The 13712-nt window shown below is 42.0% G+C and overlaps 2 protein-coding genes across 8 annotated transcripts in view; one reads left to right on the top strand and one right to left on the bottom strand.

Moving 5' to 3' along the window:
* MBTD1 (mbt domain containing 1) overlaps positions 1-13712 on the top strand; it is a 129145-nt gene that overhangs the window by 29349 nt on the left and 86084 nt on the right. The window lies entirely within an intron of this gene.
* CSNK1D (casein kinase 1 delta) overlaps positions 1-13712 on the bottom strand; it is a 45766-nt gene that overhangs the window by 11248 nt on the left and 20806 nt on the right. For 2 of the 7 annotated variants that reach the window (XM_083598272.1, XM_083598271.1), the window contains exons 7-8: positions 12820-12991; positions 9428-9567 (exon numbers count right to left, since the gene is read on the bottom strand). In XM_083598272.1, the coding sequence (XP_083454398.1) occupies positions 9428-9567; positions 12820-12991 (312 nt within the window). Of the gene's footprint in view, positions 1-1295; positions 1364-1623; positions 4494-6536; positions 9136-9427; positions 9568-12819; positions 12992-13712 lie in introns of those variants that run through there. The other 5 variants (XM_083598273.1, XM_083598269.1, XM_083598270.1 and 2 more) reach the window with 5 other exon arrangements.

The raw sequence follows: 13712 nt of genomic DNA, 5'->3' as shown, positions 1-13712 counted from the left end.
AGCCTAATTTTTCACAGTACTGGATACTGGTGTGTGATTGAGTTTTATTGCTCTATCCAGTTTTAAGTTATTTTAAGGTTTATAGCTGTGAAAATGTTTGCTCCGATTTCTGCTAAGATACAAGGAGTCTGTGAGTGATAAGAAACCTTTCATTTATATCCTCCTCAGGGAAATGGACTTGCTGAAAGTGTTGGAAGGCATGTTATTTAAAGTTCTAGTTCTGCAACAACACTTCTTGCAGGCTCTCAACTATTTAAAAAAGACTCACATGTTTTGTTGCAATAGGGTACTGTAATTGCTCAGGAATGCAGGTCTTATATAAGACACAACACTCAATTCTAACTTTTACTAGCAAACATGTAATAATCTTGTGATTAGCAGAACTGAGGCCCCCTTCAGATGTGGCATTTCTCCTATATTTGGTACAATTCCAAATTGGTTAAGATTCAATGGCCTGGTTCGTAAATCACGGCAAGCCAAAGACAGTAAGCTTATGGAGACTATGCAAATTTGAGGATTCCCAGAGAGCAGCTAGCAGCTGCTCATCTCCTCCCAAATGTAGGGGTTGTGTACCCCTACATCAGATTTTTTTAATTATTGTCTGTTTGGTTGTACGTCACTTTGGGCTGCCCTGGACAAGATAAAGTGACTAATGAATTTAATAAATAAAAATTAATAAAATGCTAAGCCAAAGTTTGGCTGAGCATGTCACCCAAGCTCAGGTTGGTCGACAAGTTCTTCTTCGCTAACCATGAGTTGTACGGGATTTTCTTGGCCAAAGTTCATGGTTGTAGTAAGGAGAGGGCTTAAGCACAAGTCCAGGTTTAGATAATGCACTAAGCTAAAACTTAGAAGCAGAAGCCTGCATATTTGAGTGGTCCTGGCAAGTCACTGCTTGGTTTACAGACATATACACCAGGCTAGTGAATTAGCAGAAAAACAGAAGGCTAAACAAGGCATGTACTCTGTCCTTTACTGGGAGATGATTTCCAAGCGAGAAAAAAATGCCACATGAAGGACCTTAAGTATTCCAGTACCACACTGTAGGTTACCCTGCAAATATACCATCTGGTCTATCGACAGTTATGGAGCAATTCTAGTGAAGTACTACAATTTTTCAAGGGGGGGGGGAGAAATAGTTTTAATTAATTTGAAGTATACCTACTACTAAGGTTATCTGCAAGGTAGAAGGAAATAAAGTGCTGAAAGACATGAAAAGCCACCCAATTTGATGTCCCCGCAGGAGTGAATCCAAACCCACCCGCCAAGCTGGTGTCTCGTGAGAATGGACTCACCCAGTGCTGCTTTCCAACGAGAAGGAGACGAGCAGCTACTTGCCATGGTGTTCGAAAGGAATGCTATTCTGAGGTGGGGGGAAAAGACAGCCATTTGTAACAATTCCACTGCCCAATATATAATTCCCAACGATGATTCTAACTGGAGCTGCTCTGAATTTGGAATGGTTCTTGATTCAGAGGCCTCGCAGACATTGATTCTTCGGCGATTTGAAAGGCCCTACAAAGCTGACAACTTCCTGACTTTAAGGTATGTGTTTTCAACAGCTAGTGGTTTAAAGAAAGGCTGCTTCAGCAGCAGGTGGCAACCAACAGTTTTGGCAGGTGCTTTTTGTTCCAGTAAGTCTCAGCTCAAAAGCATCACCGTCATGTTAACTGTTTATCGCCAGCACTGGCCACTGATTCAAAAAACATTTTCCTGTGTCACAGCGACTACTCTGCACAGTATTTCAAAACTCTTTGCAATGGAAGAGAACCCTCATCTCATTAGCACTAAAGTGTGTACCAGCTCAATCTGAAGCCTTCTGGCTGTGATCCACAAACAAGCATATGGGCACAACTTTGAGAGTTAAAGCAGCCAGCCTTTTACACTCTCTCCATGACAGCGCACAACTTAGATCTTGCAGGCTTACTAACCTTACAGATTCACCACATCTGTGTGTGTAACACTGGCAATTCAAAAGAATCTCATATTCTCAGGGAAACAGGTTTGATGTACAACACATTTCTAAAGCTAATAAATGCCAAGTTTTTCATTCAATCTGGTGTCAAGTAGAGTTAGTAGGGATCACAGCTTCCTGATTCAAGTCTATTCCCCCCAGTGGTTCTCAATGCCCCCTTTCCTTTACACATGGAGCAATTAACACATGTTCACGCTTATACACACACCAACACTTAACAGCTGGAGGTGGAGCTTATCTATGTAAAAAAGAAAGGAGGGGGAGAGAAAGCCCCTCTTACTTTGGGGGCAATCACTGCAACATCAGAAGAAACATTCAGTTTAAGCCTTAAATGTCCTCTACCCATCTCCAAGTACGTAAAGCTAAATTCAGCAAAACTGCAGCAAAGGTTTTTGTTGCAGTCTAAGCCATCTAGAAGTGAGAGGGTCAACTGTTTATTCATAGAAGGCACATCAGCACTTCCCATCCTTCAGAAGATGGCCAAGCTTGAAAGCCATCACATTCTTCCAAAATGAGTTTGTAAAAGGCACAATGCCATTCAGGTAGCAAAAAGGAAATCTGTGTACATGATAATCAAGAACGTGACCAATTTTGTTTTCTAACCAGTGCAAGCCCCTGCATCTTTCCCATGGTAATGGAAAAGGACAACCAGAATTCCCAAAAGAACAGAACCTCTGAACATGTTTGGGAAAACTTGTGTTTGAAACGATAAGAGAGAAAGATTAGAACACACCTGATGAATCAAATGTTACATCATTTAATTAAAGGCCCGCTTTTACAGAAGAATGTGAAGTAAAAGGAATGGCTAAGGGAAGACATCCAAACACCACTACCTATATAGCAGCACTACATGTACATAATGAGCAAATAAAGTTCATTAAGAAAAAGCAATACTGAGGATATGGATCAATTCACAGAACTGTCAGCTGAAATTCCCTTAGGAGCAAGGGGCCATTAGGCCACGTGCACTATCACCACATGTGCTATGATATGCTATGGCATGCAGATTTACAGTTGCAACTGTTCCGTCTATGGTGGTGTGCATACAGTTGCATGCACAAATATAGAATCATATCATGAGTATGATGGGGACTGTCCCTGCAGCTTCACTACACACAAAACTGCTGGCTAGCAATTCATTAAAACAGACTTTAGGCCAAGAGTGAGAATCTAATTTCATGCAGGAGGGGAGAAAAGATAGACTGGTGGTTGGGAAGCCAAAAGAGATGAAGCAATGGAGAGGGTAGAGAAGCCCTTGGTAAGCAATTCGTTCAGACCACTAGCCAAAGAGGGAAAATTGTCGAGAAGGGGCAAGGAGAAGAGAAGCTGAAATGGAGAGCCATGGAGGAGAGGAAGCCATCTAAAGCTATCAGTTCAAACCTTTGGCAATAGTGATCTGTCCTTCTCCAGCCAGCCTGCTAATGTGGGAGAAAAGTGGGTGGCCTGTTCACTTTTGGCTTTGGCCTTGTCCACTGCCATCATGTTGCCCACCTCCAGATTAATCAGAAGGGAATGTGGCCAGTTATTCAACAACAAAAGGGAATACGGCCCACCCCTGCACATTAGATAATAGACCTATGAATCCAAGTATGTGTCAAGACTATTCTCGAGTGATCCAGAGGGAGCAGTCCTCTTTTTGTATTTTCTCAAAAGGCAAAGCCTCTGTAGCCCATTTTTTGTTGAAGTGATAAACTTGTGTGTGGGTTGTACCTCTTCAGATCACAAATGGGGGCTTACATTAACAAAATACTCCTTCATACAAGAGATTCACTTCATATGTAGAAGTAGGTCAGGGAAAAGGCTAGAACCCTTCCACCAAACATCTAGTTTTCCATGTGGAAAGATTTGAGAGGTATGTGTACTGAGGAACTTTTGGTCATCAGTGACCCCACCAGTCATCTGGAGGTATGCATATGATTGAGGTGGGGTTTTCTTGCCAAATGTCTGACAGAATGCCAACCGTTTTCAGATTTAGACATACCTTTTGTATTTTGTGAATATTGTGTATCCAATATTCTCCTCCCAACCACTGATTTTGAAGGTGGAAAAACTGATTGCACTTCTGCATTGCAGCCTGGCTTTCCTTCTATTCATCCTCTAGGGAAGGCTTTTGCCCACCCTACTTTATGACTCTCTAACTTTAGCAACATTAGTCTTTAGTGGCTCTCCATTTGATCTCTTATATGGCCACTAAGTATGGAATCGTGTCACTTGGCCCACAACCACCTACCATACCAACTGGAAGGAATTTTTGGCAGAGGCCAAAGCATGAATCTGGTCAATGTAGAGGACCTAGAAGTTTAGCAGTTTTATTTAATACTGTACAGTAGAATTCAAACATTTGAGAAGAAAACTGTCCCTCTTAAATCACTTCTCTGATCATTATTAACTCTTCTTTCTTCGCCATCTTCTGCCTTTTGTCTCATTTGCTCTTCTTTCTGCCTTTCTTTCTCTGCAGCAACTTCAAATTCTCAGCTCCCCGCAGGCTCCACACACAACCCATCCCCTGGTGTACCTGCTAGAGTGGTCACCAAGGAAATAGTTAAAGATATCATTACTGGGATTTAATGCTGACAGATGAAATATTACTGGGGTGCCAGATAAGAATTCACATAATTTAATCATGTTTGAGATGCTTTGGAGCTGTGGAAGAGGCTATTGTGCTTGTTAGGAAAGCAGGGTCTTCATGACCAAGGGAAACTCTCTAAAAGTGGTAGCAAAGACATTTAGCCAAAGAAATTAGTACTAAAGTGGAAATCTTCAAAGGAAAGAAGACAGCAAGACCTTTAATCTTTCAGTGTGTCAGCACACAGAGATTTGCAGAAAGGGACGACACACATTTGTATACTGTAGTTCTGTTAAGGGACTAGCCAACCTGTGTTTTGTTGCTGCTAAACCTCTACACCACAATGCTGAACTCCCCACCCCTACAGGCTACCATGCACAGCACTATAGTATAGCATGGGGAAAGCAGTTCAAGCCAGTAACCAGGAAGGATGCATAGGCAGACAACTGATGTAAAATTACTGGCGGACAGCCAGAAGCATAGCCAGTTTTCTGCTGATAGATGTTACAGTGGCAAAGGAAGTGTGGGCTGGTACCATTTGCTACTTAGCAGGGGCTACTCTCACTCACCCCAGGAAAGTGGCAAATTTCAAAAGCGCAGCCAATTTCATTGAAGAAACAACTGCACTACACTCCGTACATTTTCATTTCCAAACTCAAAAGCCTCAAGTTTGGCTAGAAGGATATTTTTGAAACAGTATTTAAAAGCTACTGTGATAGGCCAATCTCTTTTCGTTCAGGAAGTGCTGGATTCCATACTCTTAATCTTCATTCTCTTTTGCAAGAGTCTGAATAGAAAAAGTAGGTCACAGAAATTTCATACATTTGTGACTTAACAAAGAGGGTCATTTGTAATTGCATCAAGTACGCAGTGTAATGCTCCACTGCATTATGATCACCATTTTGTGAAGCAACTTGCTCAGTTTTTGAAAAAAATAGTTGCACATTACAGATTATTCAAACAATTTCTTATGAAATACGTGCCCTTTGCTAGGAAGAATGAGGTACATGCGAGAAGGCTCATATACCAAGATACTTCATTTTGTAGCAGACAAGGATCATATACCAAGGAACATCAGTGCCATCAGACTAATCATCCTCCGAAGTTTTTATAGTCAGTGGAAGTTAACATGATCTACTACAAGAAATTGGGAGTGGATCCTTTTTGGTTTGAATTCCACTGTTTAACCCACAACTACTTCTTACATATATGGAGAAGTAGCACCCCGTTGTCCAGTTAAGTACAAGGAAGGGCAAAGGCAGCAAAGCAGCTGGAGAGGGCTACAGCTAGTAGAAGGGAATTTACCTTCATCAGTTTGGAATTTATCTACTTGGATTTTCACTTTTGGGATTCTCAACATTTAATGAGCCAGGTTTCCAAGATATTTATATTTACAAGATGAACCAACTGAAGTTTTAGTCTTGTTTGGCTCATAACCTGTCAGGTGTTTTTGGAACGAGGTCCTGAGAACAGAATGAGCAGTCGTCTCATCCTGAAATACTGCGAATATGTTTAAAGTATGTTTCTGAACCAGTTGTTAAGCTTTTAAATAAACTAGTTTACTTTAAACAAGTAAACAAAAAAAAGTAATCAAACTGCACTAAATTCATGAGCTGGTAGAATGATTTGATGGGGTGGAGGGTCGGTCTATTGACACATTTTTTGTAATTGGTCCTAGGACCTCTGCTGGAGCGGTACAGAAATATTTTAAACTACTTTTTACTCACTTAACACAGCCAAGGCAAACTTCACAGTTCCACACCCATTTTTTATAAGGTAGTCATTTCAGATGAAAATGACCAATTATATGTGCAATGCAAACCATCATCACAAACAAGAGAGCTAGGAAAGAGACACACTGATCTAGACAAGACTTATTGGACGTTTACTGCCTTCTAAGTTCAATTATCAAAACCAACAAGATTTGCAGATATTAGATGCAATTCATTCTGCTTTTCAATGGCCCTGATGTAAAGGAAAGCAAGCAACTACACCTCAGAGTCTAAAAGTGCTTTATTCCAGGTCATTTAAGTTGTTAAAATACGCACTTTCTTCCTCTTCCTTCGAGGTCTGCTGGAGCTTGGCTTTACAGATGGAAGATAAAAGAGATAGTCTCAAAACTCCAAAAGGTTTATTTTTTCTTCTTCAAAATTATCAAGTCTGCAATACACCCACAGGACACACTCATTTAAATCCTAGAGAGAAACATCTTCCCCAGCTCCATCCCAGCATGCAATGTCAGGATCTTAGAGTAGGGATCAAGGAGATCTTATCCATTGTGAATCTGGCCAATGTATATTGAATGAAGGGGGAAATATGCTTTATACACCTCTTATTCATGTCCTGGAGTAGACATTTGTTGGATATTAACAAGAGGAAAAAGAGATTCAGAGACTTGTTCAAAAAGCTGCCATCTGTTTTGCCTAAGACTGGAGATAGCATTCAAATCAAGCAAAAGTATGGCATTAAGAATGTATTTATAATCAGTATGACAAAGAATGCCTATTAGGTACAGACTCTGGGCTTCCAGAAAATCTTACTTGTGTTGTTTAAGGACTGGATCTTTGATTTTGAAGCCTCAGTATATAGTATAATAAACTTTAATCACTTTATTGCAAACACTAGTGATGGGTGACAAAATTTGTGCTCCTATGGAGTTGAAACTTGAAATTCCATATTATTCTACATTAAAGACTGTCTTCCCAAAAGGTTTTTGCTCTTTGTATCAGATACTATTTAGCATTTGGAGGAATTGTGATGGTTCTGAACTAGAGTCAAACTACATACCTTTAGCAGTAGCTACTGGTCATAGACAAAAGTTTATGATAGTTTTGATATAACAACAGCAAAAAACCCCAGAAGTTTTATTTACTTTTGTGAAGTAAACAAAGAACAATTCTATGCATCTTTACTCAGAAACCAAGTCCCAATGTGGTCAATGGAACTCACTATAGCCATGATGTAAAACAATCAATCTCTCTTTTTTCTTACTGCAACAGTTAATCCAAACTAACCATAATCAACACATTTCCTCCTTTATACTTTTTACGAAAAAAGTTTTAACCCTCAATTATCTTTCCAACAAACAGGCACCACTGGTTTGAGAGTTTTCTATTTTTAAAGCTACTAAAAGCTCCTGTGTCATCTGCTGCCTTTGTCTAACATTTGTGATTATTTGAGTTTTGATGCTTGGTGCTCTAAACACCAACTGCAACATCCACATTTATGTCCTGTTCAGCTTTGGAACCTTTTGCTCCATCAGCATTTCTTCAACTGACACAAAGTCAAAGATCAATTTGCCAATGCCTTCAAATGGCTCTTCTCCTGATCTGGCCTTCCCAAAATTTTAGTGTGTTCTCTGGTTCTCACACATACACCCTTCTCTTAGAATCAAACCTGAACAATATCACTGTTCAGAAATTCACAACTGGTTTTTTAGCTACTATTTTGGAATGAGAAAGCCTAGCATCCCCTGCTGTGGCTTTCATGAGACAAAGCTTCATTTTGTAAAGTACTGTAGGACTTGCATGAAATCCAAGCCTTGTTTGGTTGTGTGTCACACATATTGTGAGGGAATCTACAATGGAGTAAGAAACTGGAATGTTTCAAGCTACAAATGTTAGTGAATATCCTCTCTTCAGGCACCAGACAAACATTTTCCTTCTGTTTGGAAACAAACAAAAAAATGACCAACAAAATGGAGTCAATTGTCATTCCACTGCACAACCATGCAGGATATGCATTTATCTTCCAAAAATACTCTTTCTTTTATACAACATTAATTTACACTTACAGCCTGTTATGTGAGCTGTGCTGTAATTCAACTGAAATACTCTGAACATATGCCACAGGTTATTAAAATAAACCAGTAATGCATGCTGTAGGCAAAATGTTACAATCTGCAATTAGCTGTCCCATGGTCAAGAAAGTTGCTTACTGCAGTCAGGTACAGACTCATTCACAACAACTAGTCTAGTTTAGCTCCATACTTTCAACAAGGATGCATGCCCAGGAAATCATTTTTTACTTCTAGCTTTAGTAAATTCTACAAGAAAATCAAAGGAGTATGAATAGTACCATCACCTAACAAAGTAATACAAAGAATGCAAGACAGATCATTCCTCTTTCAACCTCGTATTTCACAGGCATAACAATTTCAGTGCTACAGTAGCTTTAAGCACACTCCTCTTATACCGGATATGATTACAGATGGTCACTTATACCAGACAGAAGCTGGTAGCTATTTTCCATAAATGGCAATTTACTTGAAAATACAGCTCAAGCCATGTCAAAATTGCCAAAGGGGTGCAACTTTGCAACTAGACACTACAGAACCAAGGACTGGTGACTAAGGCTACAATTTACATTGCCCATGTGTAATATTGGACAAATTGAGTCTGTACTAAGGATAAAAGGAGAGCACTTATTGATCCTTCTTCGGCATGAAATGTAACAAGTAATAGCTTTGATTCATTTGCACAAGGCTTCTGAGATCTGCAGTGGTTAGAAGAAAACATGACATTTAAGTCAGTTGATGATTCACATAGTATAGTAAAAGTCACTGATATTTCCATGGCTGTTAAAAGTCTGTATCCTGCAAATACACAAATATCCAAAAAGGCATTAAACAAGGGAGGTACCCAGCCCTCAATTTTAATAACCTATACAACACCCTCCTTCACACTTAAACTTCAAGGTCAGAAAGCTAAGTACTTCACAAGTAGCGGTTCTTCAGCTAATTCAGATCAACTAAGAGAATGGCATGTCTAAACATAATTGTGAGACGATCTATCCTACTCAAAGAGTATTTTTACTCTGATCTTGTCAAAGGACATTACTGAGCTCCTAGTCTTTTCCCCATAAAAAAAATCAGAACTGTTTTGTACCTGTGAGGTTGACATGCGTGAGGTATCTTGTCGGCCTGTTAAATCAGACGAGGAGATATTGACAGGGGCCCCACGATGCAATCGCATACTCACTTTCCGTTCTCTCTCCATTCCAGACACTGGCCGAGGAGATGTGTTTGCTGACCAAAATAAAAAGTAAAATTTAATTTTGTGCCTTTATTTACTAGACAAAATAAACTATTGCAATAAAGGGAAGCCAACAGAGGCATCACTTTATAAGCACCTTCATAATGTCAGAACTATTAAACCCACAAGGCACTCAGTCCCCTTTGAAGCCTAACTAGGGAGAGGCTTGTAAGTCAAGAAATTAATGTTATAAAATACTGTTCTTAAATGTTGAGGGTAGGATTCAAAGATAAGCATGCCAAAACGGGCTAGAATAAGAAGAATTTCCTACCCCCCGGCCCCCTAAAAGCCTTGAGGTGTTGAATGGAGTAAGCTGTGGCGCTAGAAGAAGTGATTACAGTGGTGCCCCGCAAGACGAATGCCTCGCAAGACGAAAAACTCGCTAGACGAAAGAGTTTTCCGTTTTTTGAGTTGCTTCGCAAGACGAATTTCCCTATGGGCTTGCTTTGCAAGATGAAAACGTCTTGCAAGTTTGTTTCCTTTTTTGTAAAACCGTTAATACCCAGGGTGCATTGCTTGAAGAGGTGCAGTTGTGACTTGAACTTCGAGGAGCAACACATAGCACGCGGTGTGGTAGCCTTTTTTGAGGTTTTTGAGGACTTTGGTGCTTTTTGGAGCTTTTCCAAAACTTCTTTTGCATCCATTTGGTAAGTTAAACTTTTAAAACTTTTTTGGGGTTTTTTGGATTTTGGGTTGGGGTGTTTGGAATTCAAGGACTTGGTGTTGGGGAGAGGTTTGCAAGAATCTGGGAGCTTGTGTGGTTTTTTTTTGAATTTTTATGATTTTCTGTGACCATTGGGCCATGTTGTTTTTTTTAGAAAAAATTCTGGGTTTGAATTTCTGTGCGGTGGGTGGCTGGGGGAACAGTTGGGGAGGGGTTTGCAACAGTTGGGGAGGGGTTTGCAATTTCTGTGTGGTGGGTGGGTGGCTGGGGGAACAGTTGAGGTTTTTGAAGACTTTGGTGATTTTTAAAGCTTTTCCAAAACTTATTTTGCAGCCATTTGAGGATTTTGAAGACTTTGGTGATTTGCAGCCATTTCGTAAGTTAAACTTTTAAAACTTTTTGGGGGTTTTTTGGATTTTGGGTTGGGTGTTTGGAATTCAAGGACTTGGTTCTGGGTTTGAATTTCTGTGCGGTGGGTGGCTGGGTGCTTTTGAATTTTTTGGATGTGAAGCACTGATTTTTTTTCTTTTTTCTGAGTTTACGAAGGTAAGAGCTGTGCTGCCATGGGACCCAAGAAGACTGCTGCTGCAGAGGCCGGCGAGAGGAAGGAGGAGAAGGTGACGCTGGAAATGAAGAAGGAGATCATCCGGAAGCACGACGGTGGAATGCGTGTGACAGACCTCGCCAGGGAGTACGGCAGGAACCCATCGACCATCGGCACCATCCTGAAGATGAGGGAGAAGATCCTTGCGACTGATGCAGCCAAGGGAGTCACCAGAATCGTGAAGAACCGCCCAGCTGTTCTGGAGGAGGTCGAGAAGTTGCTGCTCATCTGTTTAGAAGAGAAGCAGCGTGCAGAGGACACAGTGACTGAGGCCGTCATTTGTGAGAAGGCCAAGGCCTTGCACGCAGACCTCGTCCGGGAACAGCCAGGAACCTCAGGCGAGCCAGAAGTCTTCAAGGCAAGCAGAGGTTGGTTTGACCGGTTCAAGGCAAGATCTGGAATCCACAGCGTGGTTAGGCATGGAGAGGCTGCCAGTTTTGATGTTCCTGCGGCTGAAGACTTTGCAGCGGAGTTCCTGGAGGTTGTGAAGACGGAGGGCTACGTTCCACAGCAGGTCTTCAACTGCGACGAGACCGGGCTGTTTTGGAAGAGGATGCCCAAAAGGACTTTCATCACACAGGAGGAGGCCAAGTTGCCTGGCCACAAGCCCATGAAGGACCGTCTGACCCTGCTCTTCTGTGCCAACGCAAGCGGCGACCTGAAGATCAAGCCCCTGCTGGTGTACCACTCGGAGAACCCATGGGCCTTCAAGAAACACAAGGTCGACAAGGAGCAGCTGAGGGTCATGTGGCGATCCAACAGTAAGGCTTGGGTCACACGTGTGCTGTTTGTGGACTGGGTCAATCTTGCTTTTGGCCCTCTGTCAAACAGTACCTGCCGCTGAAGGCTTTGCTTCTGATGGACAATGCTCCTGCTCATCCTAAAGGCCTTGAGGAGGACTTGTTGGAGGAGTTCAGCTTCATCAGCATTATGTTCCTGCCGCCTAACACCACGCCACTGCTCCAGCTGATGGATCAGCAGGTCATCGCCAATTTCAAAATCCTCTACACCAAGGAGCTTTTCAGGCGATGCTTCGAGGTGACTGATTGCACCACTATCACCCTGCGGGAATTCTGGAAGGACCACTTCGACATCGTCACCTGCTTGAAGATGATCACCACGGCCTGGAACGGGGTCAGCCAGAGAAATTTGAATTGCGCTTGGCGCAGCCTGTGGCCGGACTGTGTGGCACCAAGTGACTCTGATGCACCAGAGTCAACAGTGGTGCAGGACATTGTTGCCTTGGGGAGGACCATGGGACTGGAGGTCACAGAGGAGGACGTCAGCGAGCTGGTGGAGGAGCACGACCACGAGCTGACCACCCAGGAGCTGCTCGAACTGCAGGCAGAGGCTGCGCAGGAGCAGGCCTCGCTGGAAGAGGAGGAAGCAACTGAGGAACGGCTGTCCTCCAAAGAACTGAGGGACATTTGCCAGAAGTGGAAGGATGTGTAGGCTTTTGCACAGCGGCACCACCCTAACAAGCACGTGGTACATGACCTTGCGAACACTTTTGATATGACGGTCATGTCGCCTTTCAGGGAGGTGCTGAAAAGGCGGATGAAGCAGCAGACCATGGACAGGTTCTTCAGCAAGAAGCAAAGAGTGGAAGAGGAACCTTCTTCGAGTGGTCCCCCAGAGTCTTAGAAAATGTACTGTACACTTTGTTGATTTTTAAATGTTTTTCTGTCATGTTTAGAAACTTAATTTATTGTTCCTTCAATTTTTGAACTGCTCTTTACAGTATGTGTGACTTTAAAGAGCAGTTAATAAACTCCTGTTGTACCAAATTTGGCTTTGTTTGGCCTTTTTTTACCATAGGAATGCATTAATTGATTTTCAATGCATTCCTATGGGATTTCGTGCTTCGCAAGACGAAAAATTCGCTAGACGAAAAAACTTGCAGAACGAATTAATTTTGTCTTGCGAGGCACCACTGTAACTAGAAGGCAGCCCACCTCAAGGCATTCTTTGGCTTACCTGTATGTGAAGTTGGGGTAAGAGGGGTTGGTGGAGCTACATCTTGTGTCCCCCTCAGCCTGCCAGAGGCAGTGGAAGGTAAGCCACGAACTGCAGGATTTCGTGTGTGTCTCAGTCTTTCTTCTCTCTCTCTTCGTTCACGCTCAGCATCTTCGACTGCACGGCTTGCACCCTGCAAGAACATGTAATTTGGCATTATACCAACATTTGGAATCAATTAGTTAAAAACCTGTATTCAGTGTTGAGAGTAGTTGCAGTGTCAACGCTACACTGCTGAGCTTATCTGGACCACCGAAAGACAGTCAGAAAGAAAAGCAGACCCTGGGTCCAAATCAGACACAGACTCAGAAGGTAGCAGGTTATTCTCTCAGCCCCGTACCTATTTTTAAAAAGGGAAATGAATGGTGATCACAATATATTTTTAATTTTTAACAGGATTTAGTTTTTTATATATAAAAAATACTTATTTGCCACAATTTCATAAAATATTTGTTGGTTTCTGCTTTCCTTCACTGTGCAGCGAAAGGGCTTGTCACGAGACAGGTGTTTACATTCCACAGTCTGTACTGTTGGAGTTTCTCACGGGAAAGGGAGACTGGATGTGACGTACACTGGTTTCCTGTTTTTCACTGTTCTTTGCAGTTTCACTTTGGTGATTCTCTCCGAGCTGTCGAGGAGAGAGGATGCATTTCTCTGCTCCGGCAGAGGCAAGATGTCTTTCTGTAATATAATTGCTTTGAACTATAAATAAAGCAATATAGAGTATGCAGCACGTAATCCTCATCCTTCTGCTGTGCACGGGACTCTGCTTTAAACTAACACGTGGTTATGGGCCCAGAAGTCGAATCGGAGTGCCGGCAAGGGATCGGAATGCAGAGGGACAGATCGAATCA

The sequence above is a fragment of the Podarcis filfolensis genome, assembly GCF_964270895.1.
Source record: "Podarcis filfolensis genome assembly, chromosome: 2".
Lineage (NCBI taxonomy): Eukaryota > Metazoa > Chordata > Lepidosauria > Squamata > Lacertidae > Podarcis > Podarcis filfolensis.
Note: the sequence above shows the minus strand (reverse complement) of the source record. Positions and strands in the feature narration are given on the sequence as shown.